We start from the raw sequence: 16,667 nt of genomic DNA, 5'->3' as shown, positions 1-16,667 counted from the left end.
AGGCCACCAATGTCTGTCCTATATCTCATACTCACACTCCCTCTCCTACCACACTCACCTCTCAACAAGGCTCATACTCGATTGTGTCAATATTTCCCCTTGTCACTCGCTGTTACCTATTCAAACCCCCAACACCATGAAACCGACATGTCCTCTGAGCTGCCTACTCACTCGCTCGGGACACCTTCCTACCTGCACCAATAGTAACAGCAGTGTGACACTCCTATCGCTGCCCCTCTCTCATTCCAGTAGGAAATCAGCCCCCAACAGGTCATGATAGGCGGTGGACAACTCAATATTCAGCTCCTCACCCTTTACGTAGGCAGCATCCCATCTCTGACCTCTCTAAGCATCCAACGGACCATGTTAAAGCCCCAACCTGGAATCGGAGGCTGCCCTTGATAGTGTGTGCCTGACACTGCTTCAGTGAAAGATGTTATCCTTGACTTGGCAGAGGCCTGCTGACATCCATGACAAGCTCCCTTCAATGTGTCTGGGCTAAATTGCAAGACAATGCAGCAGTAAAATGAACTTGGTATTGCTGGCTGAGGGAACAAAGTGCAAAAAGGCAAGGCATGACAAGAATGCATCCTGGTAGGATTAGAGTGAGTGAGTGCTATAACAGCAAGTGAAGAGCTGGGAGATGTAGCCTAGTTCACTCTATGAGCTAGGTGCATGTCCCTGAGCACCAAGTGTCCTTGCTGCAGCACTATAATAACAGTTGCTGTTGTGCACTTGGGTGCAGCATTGAAGTGCAAAAGCATTGTAAAAGTGGTTTGAATATCTCCCATGAGGATTTGTGGAAGCTAGCTCACGTCAGATGTCAATGTCCATGAAGGTGGGGAGTGCACGGCCACTGCCCATGGACCATGCCCTGAGATACTGGTGTCCAACATAGAGGCTGTTCAGAGCAAGTGGCATGCGGAATTCACCAGATACCTGCTCTGCTTTTCCACGTTTTCTTGACATTTACGTTTTTTGGGGAGTTTGATAAAAAGCTGAATATTAATGGGTCAAGCTGGGATGCCAACAAGGCAGTTAGCAATCTTTAATCACTGTCAATCAATAACTCACCATTACCCTAGTGACAGTAGTACCCTACTGCCTGTGGAAAAACAAAAGGTAGAGTGAGATGTTCCTGACATCAGGATGGGCCTCACTGCACTTCTTGTCGAATTCTGCCACAAATCTCACCAGAGCCCATGATGCTCAGGCCCCTAATTAGATTCCACTGACTATGTTGCTGGTTGTGGTTCCTGCATTATAATCATGACTACATTTCAAAGACAATTCATTAGCTGCACTGTTCTTTGAAACATTCAGTAGATTTGAAAAGCACTAAAATAACACAAGTCTTTATTTCTTTAGCTAGTTTCCTGGAGAGGCTGTAGATGTTGACTCATGAAGCGGTCTAGTTAACTATTGCCTGGAAGACGGGTCCCTCGATTAAGCACGACCATACATACCTGTGACAACAGCAAATCCAGATGATGCTCTCCTGCTCTAGAATCAACACTGATGGCACGGCTGAGCTTCTCCAAGAATTCATCGTGCTCTTTAATTCTTCTTGTGTCTTCCTGCTTGGCCACATCCCACTCCATTAAATGTTTCCTGATGGATAAATATTAACAAATGACAGAATGTTAAATGTGTTACTGTTTTGCAATCAAGTCTTTGGTAATTTAAATATCATGACAAAATCTATCATGTCAACTGATAACTGGACTGAACATGATAAAATGGTGGCATCGCAGTAAGGACATTGGACTAGAAATCTCAGAGCCCCCAGGTAAATATTCTGGGGACATCGGTTCAAATCTCATCATGGCAGATGAATAATCATTCAATAAAATTGGGAATTAAATACTAATCTAATTGTGATCGTCATAACCATTGTCATAAAAACCCATCCAATTCACTAATGTCCTATAAGGAAGGAAATCTGCTGTCCTACTCTGTACATGTACAATATGTAGATAGCATGCCAACCTTGCGCTGCTTACCTGATACAATGATTGCAATAAGTAATTAGCACTGTCTGTGATGTTGAGTGGTTGTACAAATCAGCAAGAAACTTGTAAAGACCGTATCATCTTCTTTTTCTGCATTTTTGATTGTGGATTAAAATGGGGAGGGTGGGTGAGGAAGAGACTGTTTTAAAAACCAAGGACGGTTGAAGGGTTGCTGCACTTTTTAAAAGCAAGTTATTTGACAGTTGTTGTAAGAACGGTTCATACAGCTCTTAGTTCGAGCGGTGGGAGGAGCTTCGTTACAGATGAGCTGGAGCTTATGAGCCGGGTACAAATGGAAATTTGGCCAGCAACAAGTTGCAGATTGGTCTTTAAAATCGATACCTAGTTGCCATTTTCAAAGGCCTCCTGCCTGCCAACAGCTATGCGATTGGCTCCCAGGTTGCTGCACAGCTTGGGGGTGTGAACGTTCAGTCAGAAGCCATCGGATCTCTAGGAGGGAAGGAGGCTTTATACTGCAGAGTATAAATGTATCTCACGCCTGAAGGCAGCCAGTTTGCTCCCCCTCATCAGTGGCTATAAGAGGTCACTTGTAATCAAGAAGTCAGAGATCTTTGTAAGTGCAAACCAGTCACCCTGTGCCTCCTGCAAATGTGAGAATACCAAGAGAAGGAGCAGCATTCTGATCAAAAGTATCATTTCAGCAAACCTTGTGGACTGAAATCCCTCTGCCCGTAACACCCTTTTCTTCCTTTGCGACTTTTTATTCATTTACATGATATAGGACAGAGTCATACAGCACGGAAATAATCAGACCAAACAGTTCACGCCGAACATTATCCCAAACTAAACTAGATCCACCTGCCTGCAAATATTTCTTATTCATATACTTAATAAATGTCTTTTCAATGTTATAATTGTTCCTGCATCCACCATTTCCTCTGGAAGTTCATTCCACACATGAACCACTGTGTAAAAAAAGTTTGCCCATCTTATCTTTGTTCAATCTTTCTCCTCTCACCTTAAAAATATGCCACCTAGTCTTGAACTCCCCACCCTAGGGAAAAGACACCTGCCATTCATCTTATCTATACCCCTCATGATTTTATAAACCTCTCTAAGGTCACCCCTCAACCTCCTATGCTCCGATGAAATGTTTCCCAGCCTATCCAGCCTCTCCTTTTACATACAGAAATTAATTAATGCAACTGAGCCAGAATTTATTGCTCATTCCCAATTGCTCTTGAGAAGGGTGTGATGGTGGTACTTATAGAGGGTGAGTTTTTTAAAATGGGTTAAAATTTTAACTAGTAGAATTATATGTCAACAATTCATTATTTTTTATCTGTAGTTAGAATCTATTTATTTGTAATGAATAGATGTTCTTGTTCAGTACAGAAACCTGGTCCAAGTTTCTGTCAACCTGGGACTGAATAATACCTAATTTTGAGTATCTTTAAATCTTTTAACTTTTGTAACCACTCCAGGACCAGGAGGGGTTGATTTCCCTCACATTACCCCAGTGTGGAAAAACAGACTGAAAATTTGAACGTTTTGCAGGAGTTAAAGCTAGTCTAAACACTTAAGGTCAGCCTACATCTCAAAAGCAGATTTAGATGCTGACTGGATATTAAGTGTCTCTCTTACGTTGAAAATTATGGCACCGTATAGGACCTGTGTCCACAGAAAGCCTTCCAGAAAGATGCAAAAGGAATGGGAGCAGATCAATGCCAGATGTCAAAGCCCAAGGATCTAGGTATTATTATCACATGAGTTGACAAGGTCAAATGTCACCATATACACCACCAGCTACAGATTCTGTTTAATATACTAGATACAACATCACTTGTCATATTTTCAGTTTCCAACAATGCCAGGATATGGCATCTTCTGATCACCAACTACTGGCAGCTAGTTTGCTGACACCATTTCTCCTTTCCCTGCTGAGTCTTGGGGCCTGTCTAACTATCACTGGCACTATATAGTGCCACGATTGAGTTTTAACAAGAATAGGCATTTGTCTTGCATGACAATCTATAACATATTACATGATAGTGTTATGATCCCAGGTGATATTATTACTGGACAAGTCAGAACCAAGCCTGATATCTGGCTTGATATCTGTTTTTCTTTTAATTAATGAGGCAGTCTTTCACTGAAAGACCAGCTTACAATGCTGCAGATCTGATTTTAATAATAAAACATATTTATTATGCAAAAGATAGAACAGAATAAACTAACCCTATTTACATAGCACAATGAAAGGTTTTGAAGGACAGAGTAAAAATACAATCCAATCTACTGCCAAAACGTCATTTACAGTACTCAAACACCTGGAAGAATTCCCTACTCTATCTCATCTACAGGCTTGACTTAACTGTTTGTTTCAATTTCTGGTCTTGCAAGTTTGATAGCTTCTTTCTTGAGTATTCACACAACTGAGCTTAGACTTTCTCATATTAGAATCTTGAAGGGGTTATTCAAATGAAAGACTTCCAGTCTGGAACCTACAAGCTAAAATCCTTACCCTGGGATAGCCTATTTCTGAACAAACTCCCTTTCCTAGGAAAAATTGTTTCGTGTATCTAACTTCAACCAAGATTTAAGTGAACTGAAACCAAAATATTTCTAATCTATGGGTTTTTCCACCAGCAAAAAAACACATCAATTCCTTATCTTTCTAACATAAAACAAACTAATGCACTTCAATATTTACTCTGTCTGCTCCTAAACCTCTCCCAATGCAAACAAAATCCCATCATCCTGAGGGACTCCCTCCCCTATACTGGTCTTTTTTTTTTTAAAAATGGTTCCTGATACCCTTAGCTTAAAAATGTGTTGCTGGAAAAGCGCAGCAGGTCAGGCAGCATCAAAGGAACAGGAGAATCGACGTTTCGGGCATAAGTCCTTCTTCAAGAATTCCTGAAGAAGGGCTTATGTCCGAAACGTCGATTCTCCTGTTCCTTTGATGCTGCCTGACCTGCTGCGCTTTTCCAGCAACACATTTTTAAGCTCTGATCTCCAGCATCTGCAGTCCTCACTTTCTCCTTCCTGATACCCTGACAAGTTAATCATTAAATGCTCTCATACACAAAAACTCACATACCACATGTTCAAAATCCAAACTATAAACCATACAGTATTAAAATAGAGCTAACATCACGCTGCCCCACAAAAAAAGAGATATTTTTCATTACATGTTAAAAAAAAATTTTCTTAACACTATTTCAATGTTACATTTATATCAGCCCATGGGCCTTTCATATTCACTCTCAATAAAGCACCAACCAAAACATTTTTTCCCACAGTCAAAAAAACAATTTCAGAGTTGGGGAATTATGTTTTACCAAAATAATTGTTAAGTTCTTGGCCAAAAGAGTGATTCCAGAAAAATCAAAGTGTTCTGATCCATACAAATAAGTCTCTTTAAATTGTTGTGATGCATATTTCAAAATGATGCAAAGTCAACACAAGACTCCATGTCTCCTTCTCAATTGCTGAATATTTTGTTGACATGTGGCATCTTGCAGCAAAACAGCACCCAAGCCCATTTCACTGGCATCAACCGGTTTGAATGGTTTCTCACAATTAAAAGTGGCCAAACCTGAACGTTGTCAGCACAGTATTCAAGTTGTCAAAGATACACTGACCTTGTATCACTCAAATGTTCTGCTTTTCTTCAGCACGATTGTTACAGGCACAATAACAGTGCTTTAGTGTGGGAAAAATTTGTGGTATAATCCACTTATGCCAAAATAAAACAAAATTGCACATTTTGTCTTAGGCAAGTGAAGATCTAAAATAGCTCACACTTGCACTTCTCTAGATATTACTTGGCCTTGTCCCACAGTGTGGTCCAAATAAATTACTTTTTCTTTAAAAATGTACTCATTTTTAAGCAAATTGGCTAAAAACAACCAGTTCAGTTAAGTGGTGTAAATGTTCTTTCCACATCTAGCTAAAAACAGCCAAATCATTGACCTAGCTATACTTATATAAGACTTCATTGATTTTATTTATTGATTAATCTTTGGAACATTGCTTTTGCATTTTTCATTTCAAACAGCACGACTGTGTTGATAAAATCCATCCATTTTTGCAAAAGCTGATAGTTCATTAGTTATATCAGTCAATGGAACTTGCTGATACTCTTTTAAAAAGCTGACTTTGGTAAAAGTTTGTGTGTGTCCAATTCATTCAATGCAGTCCTCCAATCTTAGATTAGGATATGAGTCAGTTTCTGTTAGGAAGTTGACTTTGTGATAATCAACACAAATAATAACCCATCCGCTCTTGGCACAGGCATAATAAGTGAGCACCACCCACAATGATTCCACTCAATAATATCATCGCTCATCATGAACTTAACCTCTCCCCTTATTTGAGCTAATCTCTCCAGATTGAGACTGCAAGGATGTTCTTTTGCGGATAAGACATCCCCTGTACTCACATTGTAAATAGTCAAAACCATTTCCACGGTCTATTCCCACAAATTGATTTATAATTCTGCTCAAGCCTTCTTGAGTCGCTTGGATTGTGGTCAAAAAATAAAACCTGATGTTACATAAGCTTTTAAACACTGCTGCGTTCTCCTTGCTGAAGGGTCAATTTTTAAATTTTCCATTTCTGATTCATTGAGTCAGAGTCATAGTGGTCTACAGCACAGAGAAAGGCCTTTGGCCCATCAAATCCATACTGATCGAAAAACAAGCACCTAACTATTCAATTTCTTTCAGTACTTGGATCATAGGCTTTATGCCTTGGTATCGCAAATATACATCTAAATACGTTTTAAATGTTATGGAGGGTTTCTACCTCTACTACCCTGAAAGGAAACGAGTTCCAGATTCCTAGAACCCTACATGTGAAAGCTTTTTCCTTATATTCCCTCAAAACCTCCAGCCCCTTACCTTAAATCTATGCTCCTGGTCACTTAACCCTCCACAAAGAGAAACATTTCCTCCCTGTCTTCTTTCTGTGCTCCCACTAATTTGATATATTCCCTGTAGTCTCCTCAACTCCAAAAAGACTCTAGTATATCCAATCTCTCTTCACTCCAGGTAACATCCCAGTAAATCTCCTCTTCACTCTCTCCAGCGTAACTATACCCCGCGTGCAATGCAGATTCCAGAGCTGCCAACAATAGTCTACTCATAGCCTATGCCACCATTATGCATTTTCTCTGCTATTTTTATTTCTCTCCCCCTTCCTTTCACTATCCCAAGTACTTTTTATTTTCCCGCTGGCTATTGACCCAATCATAATTTACCTTTAACATATTAACAAAACACACACGTACTGATTTGTTCCCCTACCTGGAGTACTCGCTATATTATTCATATCATTGAGTTTCTGTTTGATTTGACAGAGTCCAGTGAACTTTGCTTTTAATAGTTCCCCAGAGACAGGCAACAATGTTATAACTCGACTCCAGCAACAAAAGTTCCAGCATTGACCTTTTTATCTGTTTTAGTTTTCATTGTTTATTGAGCACCCAACACATGCTATGGCCAATTTCTCTCTGAAATTAAAAAAGTAGGCTCCAACTGTAGCATCGAGTTGGTTTATTAAGTTTCTCCTTTAATTAATTTAAGTTGTTCTCTCGGCTTATATCCATATCTTAGTTCACAAGGGCTAAATCCTTTGGACTTGCTGGGTGTATCCCAAATGGCAAACTGTAACAAAGGAATTCCATCATCCCAATTATTAGGACACTCTTGACAGTAAGATCAATCAGGATGCAAGCAGGATTGATAACGGTGAACCAGTAGATGAGATATATTCAGGTTTCCAAAGGGTATCCCATAAAGTATGTGCAAAGCTATTTAATAAGATAACAGCCCATAGACCATTAGCATATACAGAGGATTGCTATCTAATAGAAGACAGAGTTGGGATAAGGAGGCATTTTCAGTATGGCAATCTATGACTAGTGGAAGACAATAGGAATCAGTGCTAGGACCACAATTAATCACAATATATATTAATGACTTGGATAATGGATGTGAATGTACTATTGCCAAGTTTTCAGATAACACAAATGTAGGTGGAAAACCAACTACTAGGGAGGACACAAGGAGAGGGATATAGATATATTAAGTGAGTGGACTTACACTTGGCAGACAGAATATAATGTGAGAAACTGTGAGCTTATGAATTTCGGCAGGAAGGATAAAGGAGCTGAATATTATTTAAAATGAACAAAGACTTTAGAAGTCTGTAGCACAGAGGGATATGAAGCCCTCATGCATGATTCACAAAGAAAAGGCTAGCATCCACATTCAGTAGGTAATAAAGAAGGCAAATGGAATAGTGACCTTTACTGCAAAGGCAACTGAACATAAAAATATAAGTCATGCTAAAACTGTACAAGGCATGGTCACACCTAAAGCACTGTGAACAGTTTCAGTCCTCTCATCTAAAGAAAGATGGGGTCAGTCCAGAGAAGGTTAATCATGTTGATCCTGGGTATGGAGGGATTTTCTTATAATGAGAGGCAGAGTGTGTTGGGCCTGTACTCATTTCAGTTTAGAAGAATGAAAAGTGACCTCACTGAAAAATACATCATTCTTAAAGGGCTTGGCAAAGTGGATGGTGAGAGCTTGTTTCTCCTTGTGGGAGAATCTGGAACCAGAGGGCTTAATCTTAAAGTAGGGGCTGCCCATTTAAGACAGCGAGGAAGAGAAACTTCTTCTCTCAAAAGGGTAGGGGGCAAGATAGCAAAGTAGAGATTAGGATGATGAGACCAACCACTTCTTCATTGAATGGTGGAGCAAACTCAATGGGCTGACTGACCTACTTCTGTTCCTACATCTTATGAAACAGTAAGACCGTAATCTCCTGTGAAATGGCTTGGGATGTTTCATTATGTCAAAAAGCTCTACATAAATACAAGGTGTGTGGTATAGTAACTCTTAAAAAAAGACCAGCATCCATTCTCTCAGGTGATTCAGAATGGAAAATTAATTCTGGCCTTGTCAGCGATGCCCACATGTAATAAAGAGCAGAATGGAGACTTGTACAACTTCAAAGAACTTGAGAAAGTGTACAACATCTGAACAATTGTTTCAACGGCCAGCAGGAAACAAGGAAACAAGTTTGCTCTACCATTCAATGACAAAATGGCTGGTCTCATCATCCTCATTTCTGATTAAGAGCTTATGCTCGAAACGTTGATTCTCCTACTCCTTGGATGCTGCCTGACTGGCTGTGCTTTTCCAGCACCACACTCTTGAGCAGGAAACATTCGGCAACTAATGTCTGAAGTAGTTGATGATCAAGTTTGCACTGGTGGGATTCCTATCACTGAACGTCTATTCAATTGAATGTGAGAGGCTAGATGGAGTGGTGAAATCTAAAGCGGTATCAAATTAATCTTACACAATGCTATGCCTACTCTTGCACACATTGCAACACATTCATCGAAATGGCATCTAGCACAACCTGCATCACAGTCTGTATGCAATGGACAGATGCAAACATAGAGACGTCCAAACTAAGAGCAGAGTAGGTCACTTGGCTCTTCAAGCTCATTCCACCAATCATTTGATCATGACTGATCTGTTTGTGTTTTGAATTCTACATTCCGATCTACCTTCACTAACCCATGATCCACTGCCTAACAACATTCCAACCAGGTCTGCCTTAACAATATTCAAAGATCTTGCTTCCGGCACTGTCTGAGCCAGAGAATCTGAAACACAACACTTGGAGAGATAAAAGTTTTTACATTTACATTACATTGTGGAAACAGGCCCTTCGGCCCAACAAGTCCACACCGACCTGCCGAAGCGCAACCCACCCATACTCCTACATTTACCCCTATACCTAACACTACGGGCAATTTTCTTTTATTTTTTGGTTTGGAACTGTGAGTTGAATTTGACAATTGAAATTTTGTTTGTTCAGCCTGTTTTATCAAAAAAAGAACAAAATACAGATGTCTGTTGTTAGGAGCTGGCCTGGAAAGATAATGGAGGTTAATTACTCTCTAAGGTCACAGTGCTATGCTCAGGAACTGACAGCTAGTTGGATGTTGAATTGGACAGTGAAGGAAAGTCAGGCCAAGCACAGAACATTGAAAAATAAAGAGAAAATAAAGAGTGAACTGGTGTGAATTGGGTTCTGAGCAGCAAGCAATTTATGTTCTGAAAGCTTCTAAGCGGTGTTGCTCTTGTTTTGCTCTCTCGCTTGTTTCATTCCCATTACTGATTTGCCAAATGTTCTGAGAAGCGAATTAGAGTCTGTAAAAAGTAGGTGAATAATTCTGTAAGTCTGCTTCTGTAGGTTTCCATTGACTGGTGACTTCAAAATTCAAGCAAAAATATACTGTTCTATCTGCCTGTCATGCAGCCCATCATTGAATGATTTCACGAAGGTCAGGCATTCATCATTGAAACTGTTACTGAATTGGAAAATTATGATTATTTTAATTTTCTTTTTTAATTCATCTTGACTCTGTTTCTCTTTATTTCTCTCCCTCTTTCTTTCATTATCACAAGTACATTTTTTCCCCTGGCTATTGTCCCAATCATAATTTATCTTTAACATATTAACAAGACACACATGCACTGATTTGTTCCCCTACTTGGAGTACTCGCTGCATAATTCACATCATTGCGTTTCTGTTTGATTTGACAAAGTCTAGTGAACTTTGCTTTTAATTGTTCCCCAAAGACAGGCAACAATGCTACAACTCAACTCCAGCAACAAAAGTTCCAACTTTGGCCTTTTTATCTGGTTTAGTTTTCCTTGTTTATTGAGAACACAACACATGCTTTGGTCAATTTCTCACTGAAGTTAAAAACGTAGGCTCCAACTGTAGTCTCATTAGTCTCATGTGTTATCTGCAAACTTGGCGATAGTTAATTTACATCCATTATGCAAGTCATTAACATATATTGTGATTAATTGTGGTCCTAGCACTGATTCCTATTGTCTTCCACTAGTTATAGATTGCCATACTGAAAATGCCTCCTTATCCCAACTCTGTCTTCTATTAGATAGCAATCCTCTTTATATGCTAATGGACTATGGGCTGTTATCTTATTAAATTGCTTTGCACGTACCTTATGGGATATCCTTTGGAAACCTAAATATATCTCATCTACTGGTTCACCGTTATCAATCCTGCTTGCATCCTGATTGATCTTACTGTCAAGAATGTCCTAACAATTGGGATGATGGAATTCCTTTGTTACAGTTTGCCATTTGGGATACACCCAGCAAGTCCTTGTAAACTAATATATGGATATTGTCTGTTTGTTAGTGCATGAGTTGGGGAGGGGGGGTGTCTTTAGATCAAAGGAGATATGGCTTATATCATAAATATTAATTAGATTACCTTTTTTCTGAGTACTGCTACAGATGCATTACTAATAATAAATTGTTCAGTTTTATTTAAGTTATAAACTTGGCATCCAAGACCTTGTTAGGAACAGCTGAGCAATTTTGAGGGTCATTGAATGTTTTAATTTTACTGTGTTGCAAATCTGGTGATAGTGATGCTGGGTTCATTCGGTTTGCTATTTCAATGTCCCAACGACCCCAGATTTTTAAACAGTGTCCCTAGTTCTGGACTCATCCACAACAGGAAACATCCCTTCCGTAGGGGTTCACCTTGTCCAGACAATTTAGGACCTTATTCATTTCAATCACCCCTCATCCTTATAAACTCCAGTGGATAGATGCCCAGTCTTTCCAACCTTTCATCAAAAGTCATAGAGTCATAGAGATGTACAGCATGGAAACAGACCCTTTGATTCAACTCGTCCATGCAGACCAGATATCCCAAACTAATCTAGTCCCATTTGCCAACGTTTGGGCAATATCCCTGTAACCCCTTCATATTAAACATGGATATATCCATCCAGATTAGTTAAGATAAAAGGTAGGGAGGAGGGACTTGGGGGAGGGGCGTTGGGAATGCGATAGGTGGAAGGAGGTTAAGGTGAGGGTGATAGGCCGGAGAGGGGGTGGGGGCAGAGAGGGAACACTTGTGGCGGAACACTTTAACTCCCTCTCCAACTCCGCCAAGGACACGCAGGTCCTTGGCCTCCTCCATCGCCATTGCAACACGACGCCTGGAGGAAGAGCGCCTCATCTTCCGCCTAGGAACCCTCCAGCCACATGGGATGAATGCAAATTTCTCCAGCTTCCTCATTTCCCCTCCCCCCACCTTATCTAAGTCCCAACCCTCGGACTCAGCTCCGCCTTCTTGACCTGCAATCTTCTTTCCGACCTCTCTGCCCCCACCCCCTCTCTGGCCTATCACCCTCACCTTAATCTCCTTCCAACTATCGCATTCCCAACGCCCCTCCCCCAAGTCCCTCCTCCCTACCTTTTATCTTAGCCTGCTTGGCACACCTTCCTCATTCTTGAAGAAGGGCTTATGCCCGATACGTCGATTCTCCTGCTCCTTGGATGCTGCCTGACCTGCTGCGCTTTTCCAGCAACATATTTTTCAGCTTTGATCTCCAGCATCTGCAGTCCTCACGTTCTCCTATATCCATCCAGATGCCTTGTAAACGTTGTAATTGTGCCAGCCTCTACCGTTACCTCTGGCAGATGAAGGTGAGGACTACAGATGCTGGAGATTAGAGTCAAGAGAGTGGCGCTGGAAAAGCACAGCAGGTCAGACAGCATCCGAGGAGCAGGAGAATCAACGTTTCAGGCAAAAATCCTTCATCAAGAAGGTGATCCTTCATCAAGAACCTGACCTACTGTGCTTTTCCAGCACCACAATGTCGATACTTCCTCTGGCAGTTCGTTCCACACACGAACCACCATCTGCGTGGAAAGGTTGCCCCTCAAGTCCAATTTAAGTCTTTCCCCTCTCAGCGTAAACTTATGCCCTCTAGTTTTGGACTCCCCCACCACAGGGAAGAGACCTCATCTATTCACCCTCTCCATGCCCCTCATGACAACCTGCTCATCCCAGGCAATAATCTATTTAAAAAAAAACGAAGAGTTGTGGATGGTGGCAATCAGAAACAAAACAGAAATTGCTCGAAGAATTCAGTAAGTCCGGCAGCATTTGAAGAGAGAAAGCAGTGTTAATATTTTGGGTCCAGTGACCTTTGAAGAAAGATCACTGGACCCGAAATGTTAATTCTGATTCATCTAGTAAACATTCTTTGAACTGCCTCCAAAACATTTACATCCTCCCTTAAGTAAGGAGGCCAAAATTGCACATTGTACTCCAAATGTAAACTCACCATTGCCCTATTTAATGGAATAGATTTAATATTCAATTCCTCTTGTAATAAAAGGATAGCATTCCATTAGCTTTCTTAATTACTTGCAGTACTTGCAAACTAATTCTTACTGGCTTCCGCACTAGAACACCTAGATCTTTTCTCAGCACATAGCTGTGCTAATTCTGTTTCAGTAAACATTTTTTTTATTCTTCCTACTGAATTGCCACATTATATGCCATCTGTTAGATGTTTATCCATTCAAATTATCTATGTCTGTTTGCAACCTCTTTATGTCTTCTTCACAACATACTTTCCTACCTATCCTTTTGTCTTCTGTGAACATATCTTAGATCCTTTCATCTGAGACACTGATACTAAAGTTAAAGCCCCAGCACAGATCCCTGCAGGACTCCATTCTTCACATCCAATCAGAAAAATAGACATTTATGCATACCCTGTTTTCTGCTAGCCAACCAATCTTCTAGCCAAGTTAATATCTTACCCCCTTTATCGAGAGCTCCTATACTGCGCAATAACATTTTGAGAGCCAGTTTCTCAAATGCTTTCTGGAAATCCAAGTACAGTACATCTACAGGATCTCCTTTATCCACAGGGGACATTACTCCTCCACAGACCCCACAGGATTAGTAAAACATGATTTCTCTTTTCCAACACAACATTAACACTTTCAGATTAGCTTGAGTTTTCAAAATGCCCAGCTGTAACCATCTTAATGGCCTTCCATGTGAAAGGTATAAAGATAACTGGCCTTTAGTTTTCAGTCTTCTGCCAACTTTCTTTCTTTCGTCATATTTACTGTTTTCCAAACTGATGGAATATTTCTAGAAACTGGTGAATTTTGGAAAATTAACACCAATGCATCCACAATCTTAATACTACTGCCTCTTTTAAGACCAGGACCTGGGGATCATAGCTCAACCCATTTGTTCAGCACCACTTCCCTAGTGATTTCACTATAATTTCACTAAATTATTCTTTCCCTTCCACCTCAGTGGGATGACTTTTGTATGGTCTGTATTGAAGTTTATTTCATCCTTCATTTTCTTATTATCTACTATTAACTCCACATTCTCACCCTCTGGAGGATCAACACACTCTTTTCCATTTTAAATACCTATCTATTTTTATATTTCTAGCTAGCTTCCTTAGATGCCTGAGAGTCTAACAACTAAACACCCAAACAACTTACACAACAGATTGGAGTTTAGTGGAAAACATTCTCTCTAAAAACAAAAACAGATACACAGTCTTCGAAACTCACTTCCCTAGGGAAAGTTCAATATAGGGCCATTGATTATTTTTAAGACAGAGTTAGATTAATTCTTTAATAACAAGGGTGTCAAAGGATATTGGAGGAAGGTAGGAAAGTGAGGGCCACAATCAGATCAGCCATGGTTTTGTTAAATAGTGGAGAGGCCAAACCCCTGCTCCTAATTCATATGTTCATACAAGTGTAGTTCTAACGCAGTGTTTCCAACTGGGGATCAGGACCCCACAGACAACAGATTAGATACTAACAGCTCCAAGGCTCACCCACTCTGCCCATCCCCCAAAATCAGGAGCTAAAGCCCAACAGCCCACCCAAGACACACAAAGCCTGAGGCACTTAAATAACATTACATTGGGATCACGTTTGGAAAACACTGCTCCAAAAGAATTAAACAGAAAATAGAATTTCAACTGGTGTATTAAACAAAGAGGCCTACCTGAGTTTGCTCTCTAATTCTGTATTCCTCTGTCGGAGTTCCTTGTTCTCGTTCTGTAAAACCTGCAGAGTTACTTCCGTTTCAGTCTTTGAAGAAAGCAGTGTTCTGGACTTCTCCTCAGATTCCAGGATTCTCTCTCTCAAGCAACCAATGAGCGACTGCTGCCTCGTGTTGTCCATCTTGTAGCTTTCAACTTCTGCCTTTAGCTCCTGGATATAGCCCTCTTGAGATGTCTGCTTCAGACAAATGTCTGTGAGCTATGAATGGAATAGGTCAGCACAGAATGCAATGATACTTCTAAAGACCATGTCATGTAACAATTGGCATCTTATTTCAGCCAAGAGAAGAAATCTAAATAAGCTAATTTTCTACAATCAACATTTGTAAAATCATGTACATTTAAATCATGGAACACAGGAGCAGAAGGTGGCCATTAGGCCCTTTGAACCTGTTGCCCCATTCCACAAGCTCCTGGTTGATCTGTCTGTGTTCTCGGGTCTACTTTCCAACCGCCGATAGCCCATGACTCGCTGTTTAACAAAAAACAATCTAACTCAGCCTGAAATAAAATTAAAGACCCAGCTCCACTACCAACTCAAGGAAGAGAATTCCACACTTCCATCAACTTCTGACAGAATGAATTTCTCCTCATCTCTGCATCTTCCAAAGTATCCACCCTACGAAGTTGTCACAAGTCCTTATATTTTGTAGTAGGATCACCTCTTCCATTCAATGGTACAGGCCTAACCTGTTCAAACCGTCTTTATAAGATTTGCTCCTCCCCCCAGGAGTGAGCGATTTTTTTTTGGCAGTCATGGAGTTTTTACAGCACAGAAAGTGTGTCTGCATCAGTCATCAAACATCCATCTTATTCTAGAACCTTTTTTCATAATTTGTCCATATTGTATCCTGTGGCATTTGAATCCTTCATCTAAATAGCTCTAGAATGTCTCTGTGAATGCTACTTTTTCCACATTTTTAGGCAGGAAATTCCAAATACCTTCCTGATTATTGCACTGCCATGGTTTTACAACCTCAGGACTTCCAAGTTTCTTACAGTAAATGAAGTATTCTTGGAAAAAATAGTGTAGTCATTTCTGTAATGTCAGAAATGTGACTACTGATTTTTATGCAATAAGTTCCCACATATGACAAGGACTAGCTTACATTAGGGGCAGCACAGTGGCTCAGTGGTTGGTGCTGCTGCCTCACAGGTACCCAGATTTGATTCCACCCTCAGGCAACTGTCTGTGTGGAGTTTGCACATTCTCCCCGTGTCTGTATGGGTTTCCTCTGGGTGCTCCAGTTTCCTCCCACAGTCCAAAGATGTGCAGGTTAGGTGGAATGACCATGCTAAATTGCTCATAGAGTTCAGGGATGTGTAGGCCAGATGGATTAGCTATGGGTTCCAGGAATAAGGTAGAGGAGGGGGGGGGGTTGGTTTTTGGAGGGGCAGTGAAACCCAATGGGCTAAATGGCCTGCTTCCACACTGTATGGACTCTACGTTTCCATATGCTTTAGTAATCCTGGCTAAGTGATAAGCATTGACCAGGAACCCAGAAATAACTCCTGTACTTTGAGCAAGTGCCTTGGGATCTTTCGCATCTACCTGACAGGGAAGATGGAATCACAGCTTAATATCTCATCCAAAGGAAGTCACAAGAAAGAATCTCAAAACAATTGATCTTGAGCTGTTCACCCAACTATTGACTGATATTAGTGTGACAGAATTATGGTGGATTCACTTGCACTGTTTTTTTAAACTTTTCCA

General features: G+C 40.5%; 1 protein-coding gene across 1 annotated transcript in view; it reads right to left on the bottom strand.

The window, feature by feature from the left end:
* Positions 1-16,667, bottom strand: part of ccdc170 (coiled-coil domain containing 170) — a 104,926-nt gene that overhangs the window by 64,918 nt on the left and 23,341 nt on the right. Inside the window, exons 5-6 of the mRNA XM_043696503.2 lie at positions 14,896-15,152; positions 1,467-1,611 (exon numbers count right to left, since the gene is read on the bottom strand). Coding sequence (XP_043552438.2) covers positions 1,467-1,611; positions 14,896-15,152 — 402 coding nt within the window. The remainder of the gene's footprint in view (positions 1-1,466; positions 1,612-14,895; positions 15,153-16,667) is intronic.

The sequence above is a fragment of the Chiloscyllium plagiosum genome, unplaced genomic scaffold (assembly GCF_037043375.1).
Source record: "Chiloscyllium plagiosum isolate Xiang-an unplaced genomic scaffold, Cpla_swu_hap1 HiC_scaffold_10, whole genome shotgun sequence".
Taxonomy (NCBI): domain Eukaryota; kingdom Metazoa; phylum Chordata; class Chondrichthyes; order Orectolobiformes; family Hemiscylliidae; genus Chiloscyllium; species Chiloscyllium plagiosum.
This window is presented reverse-complemented; position numbering and strand designations above follow the sequence as displayed.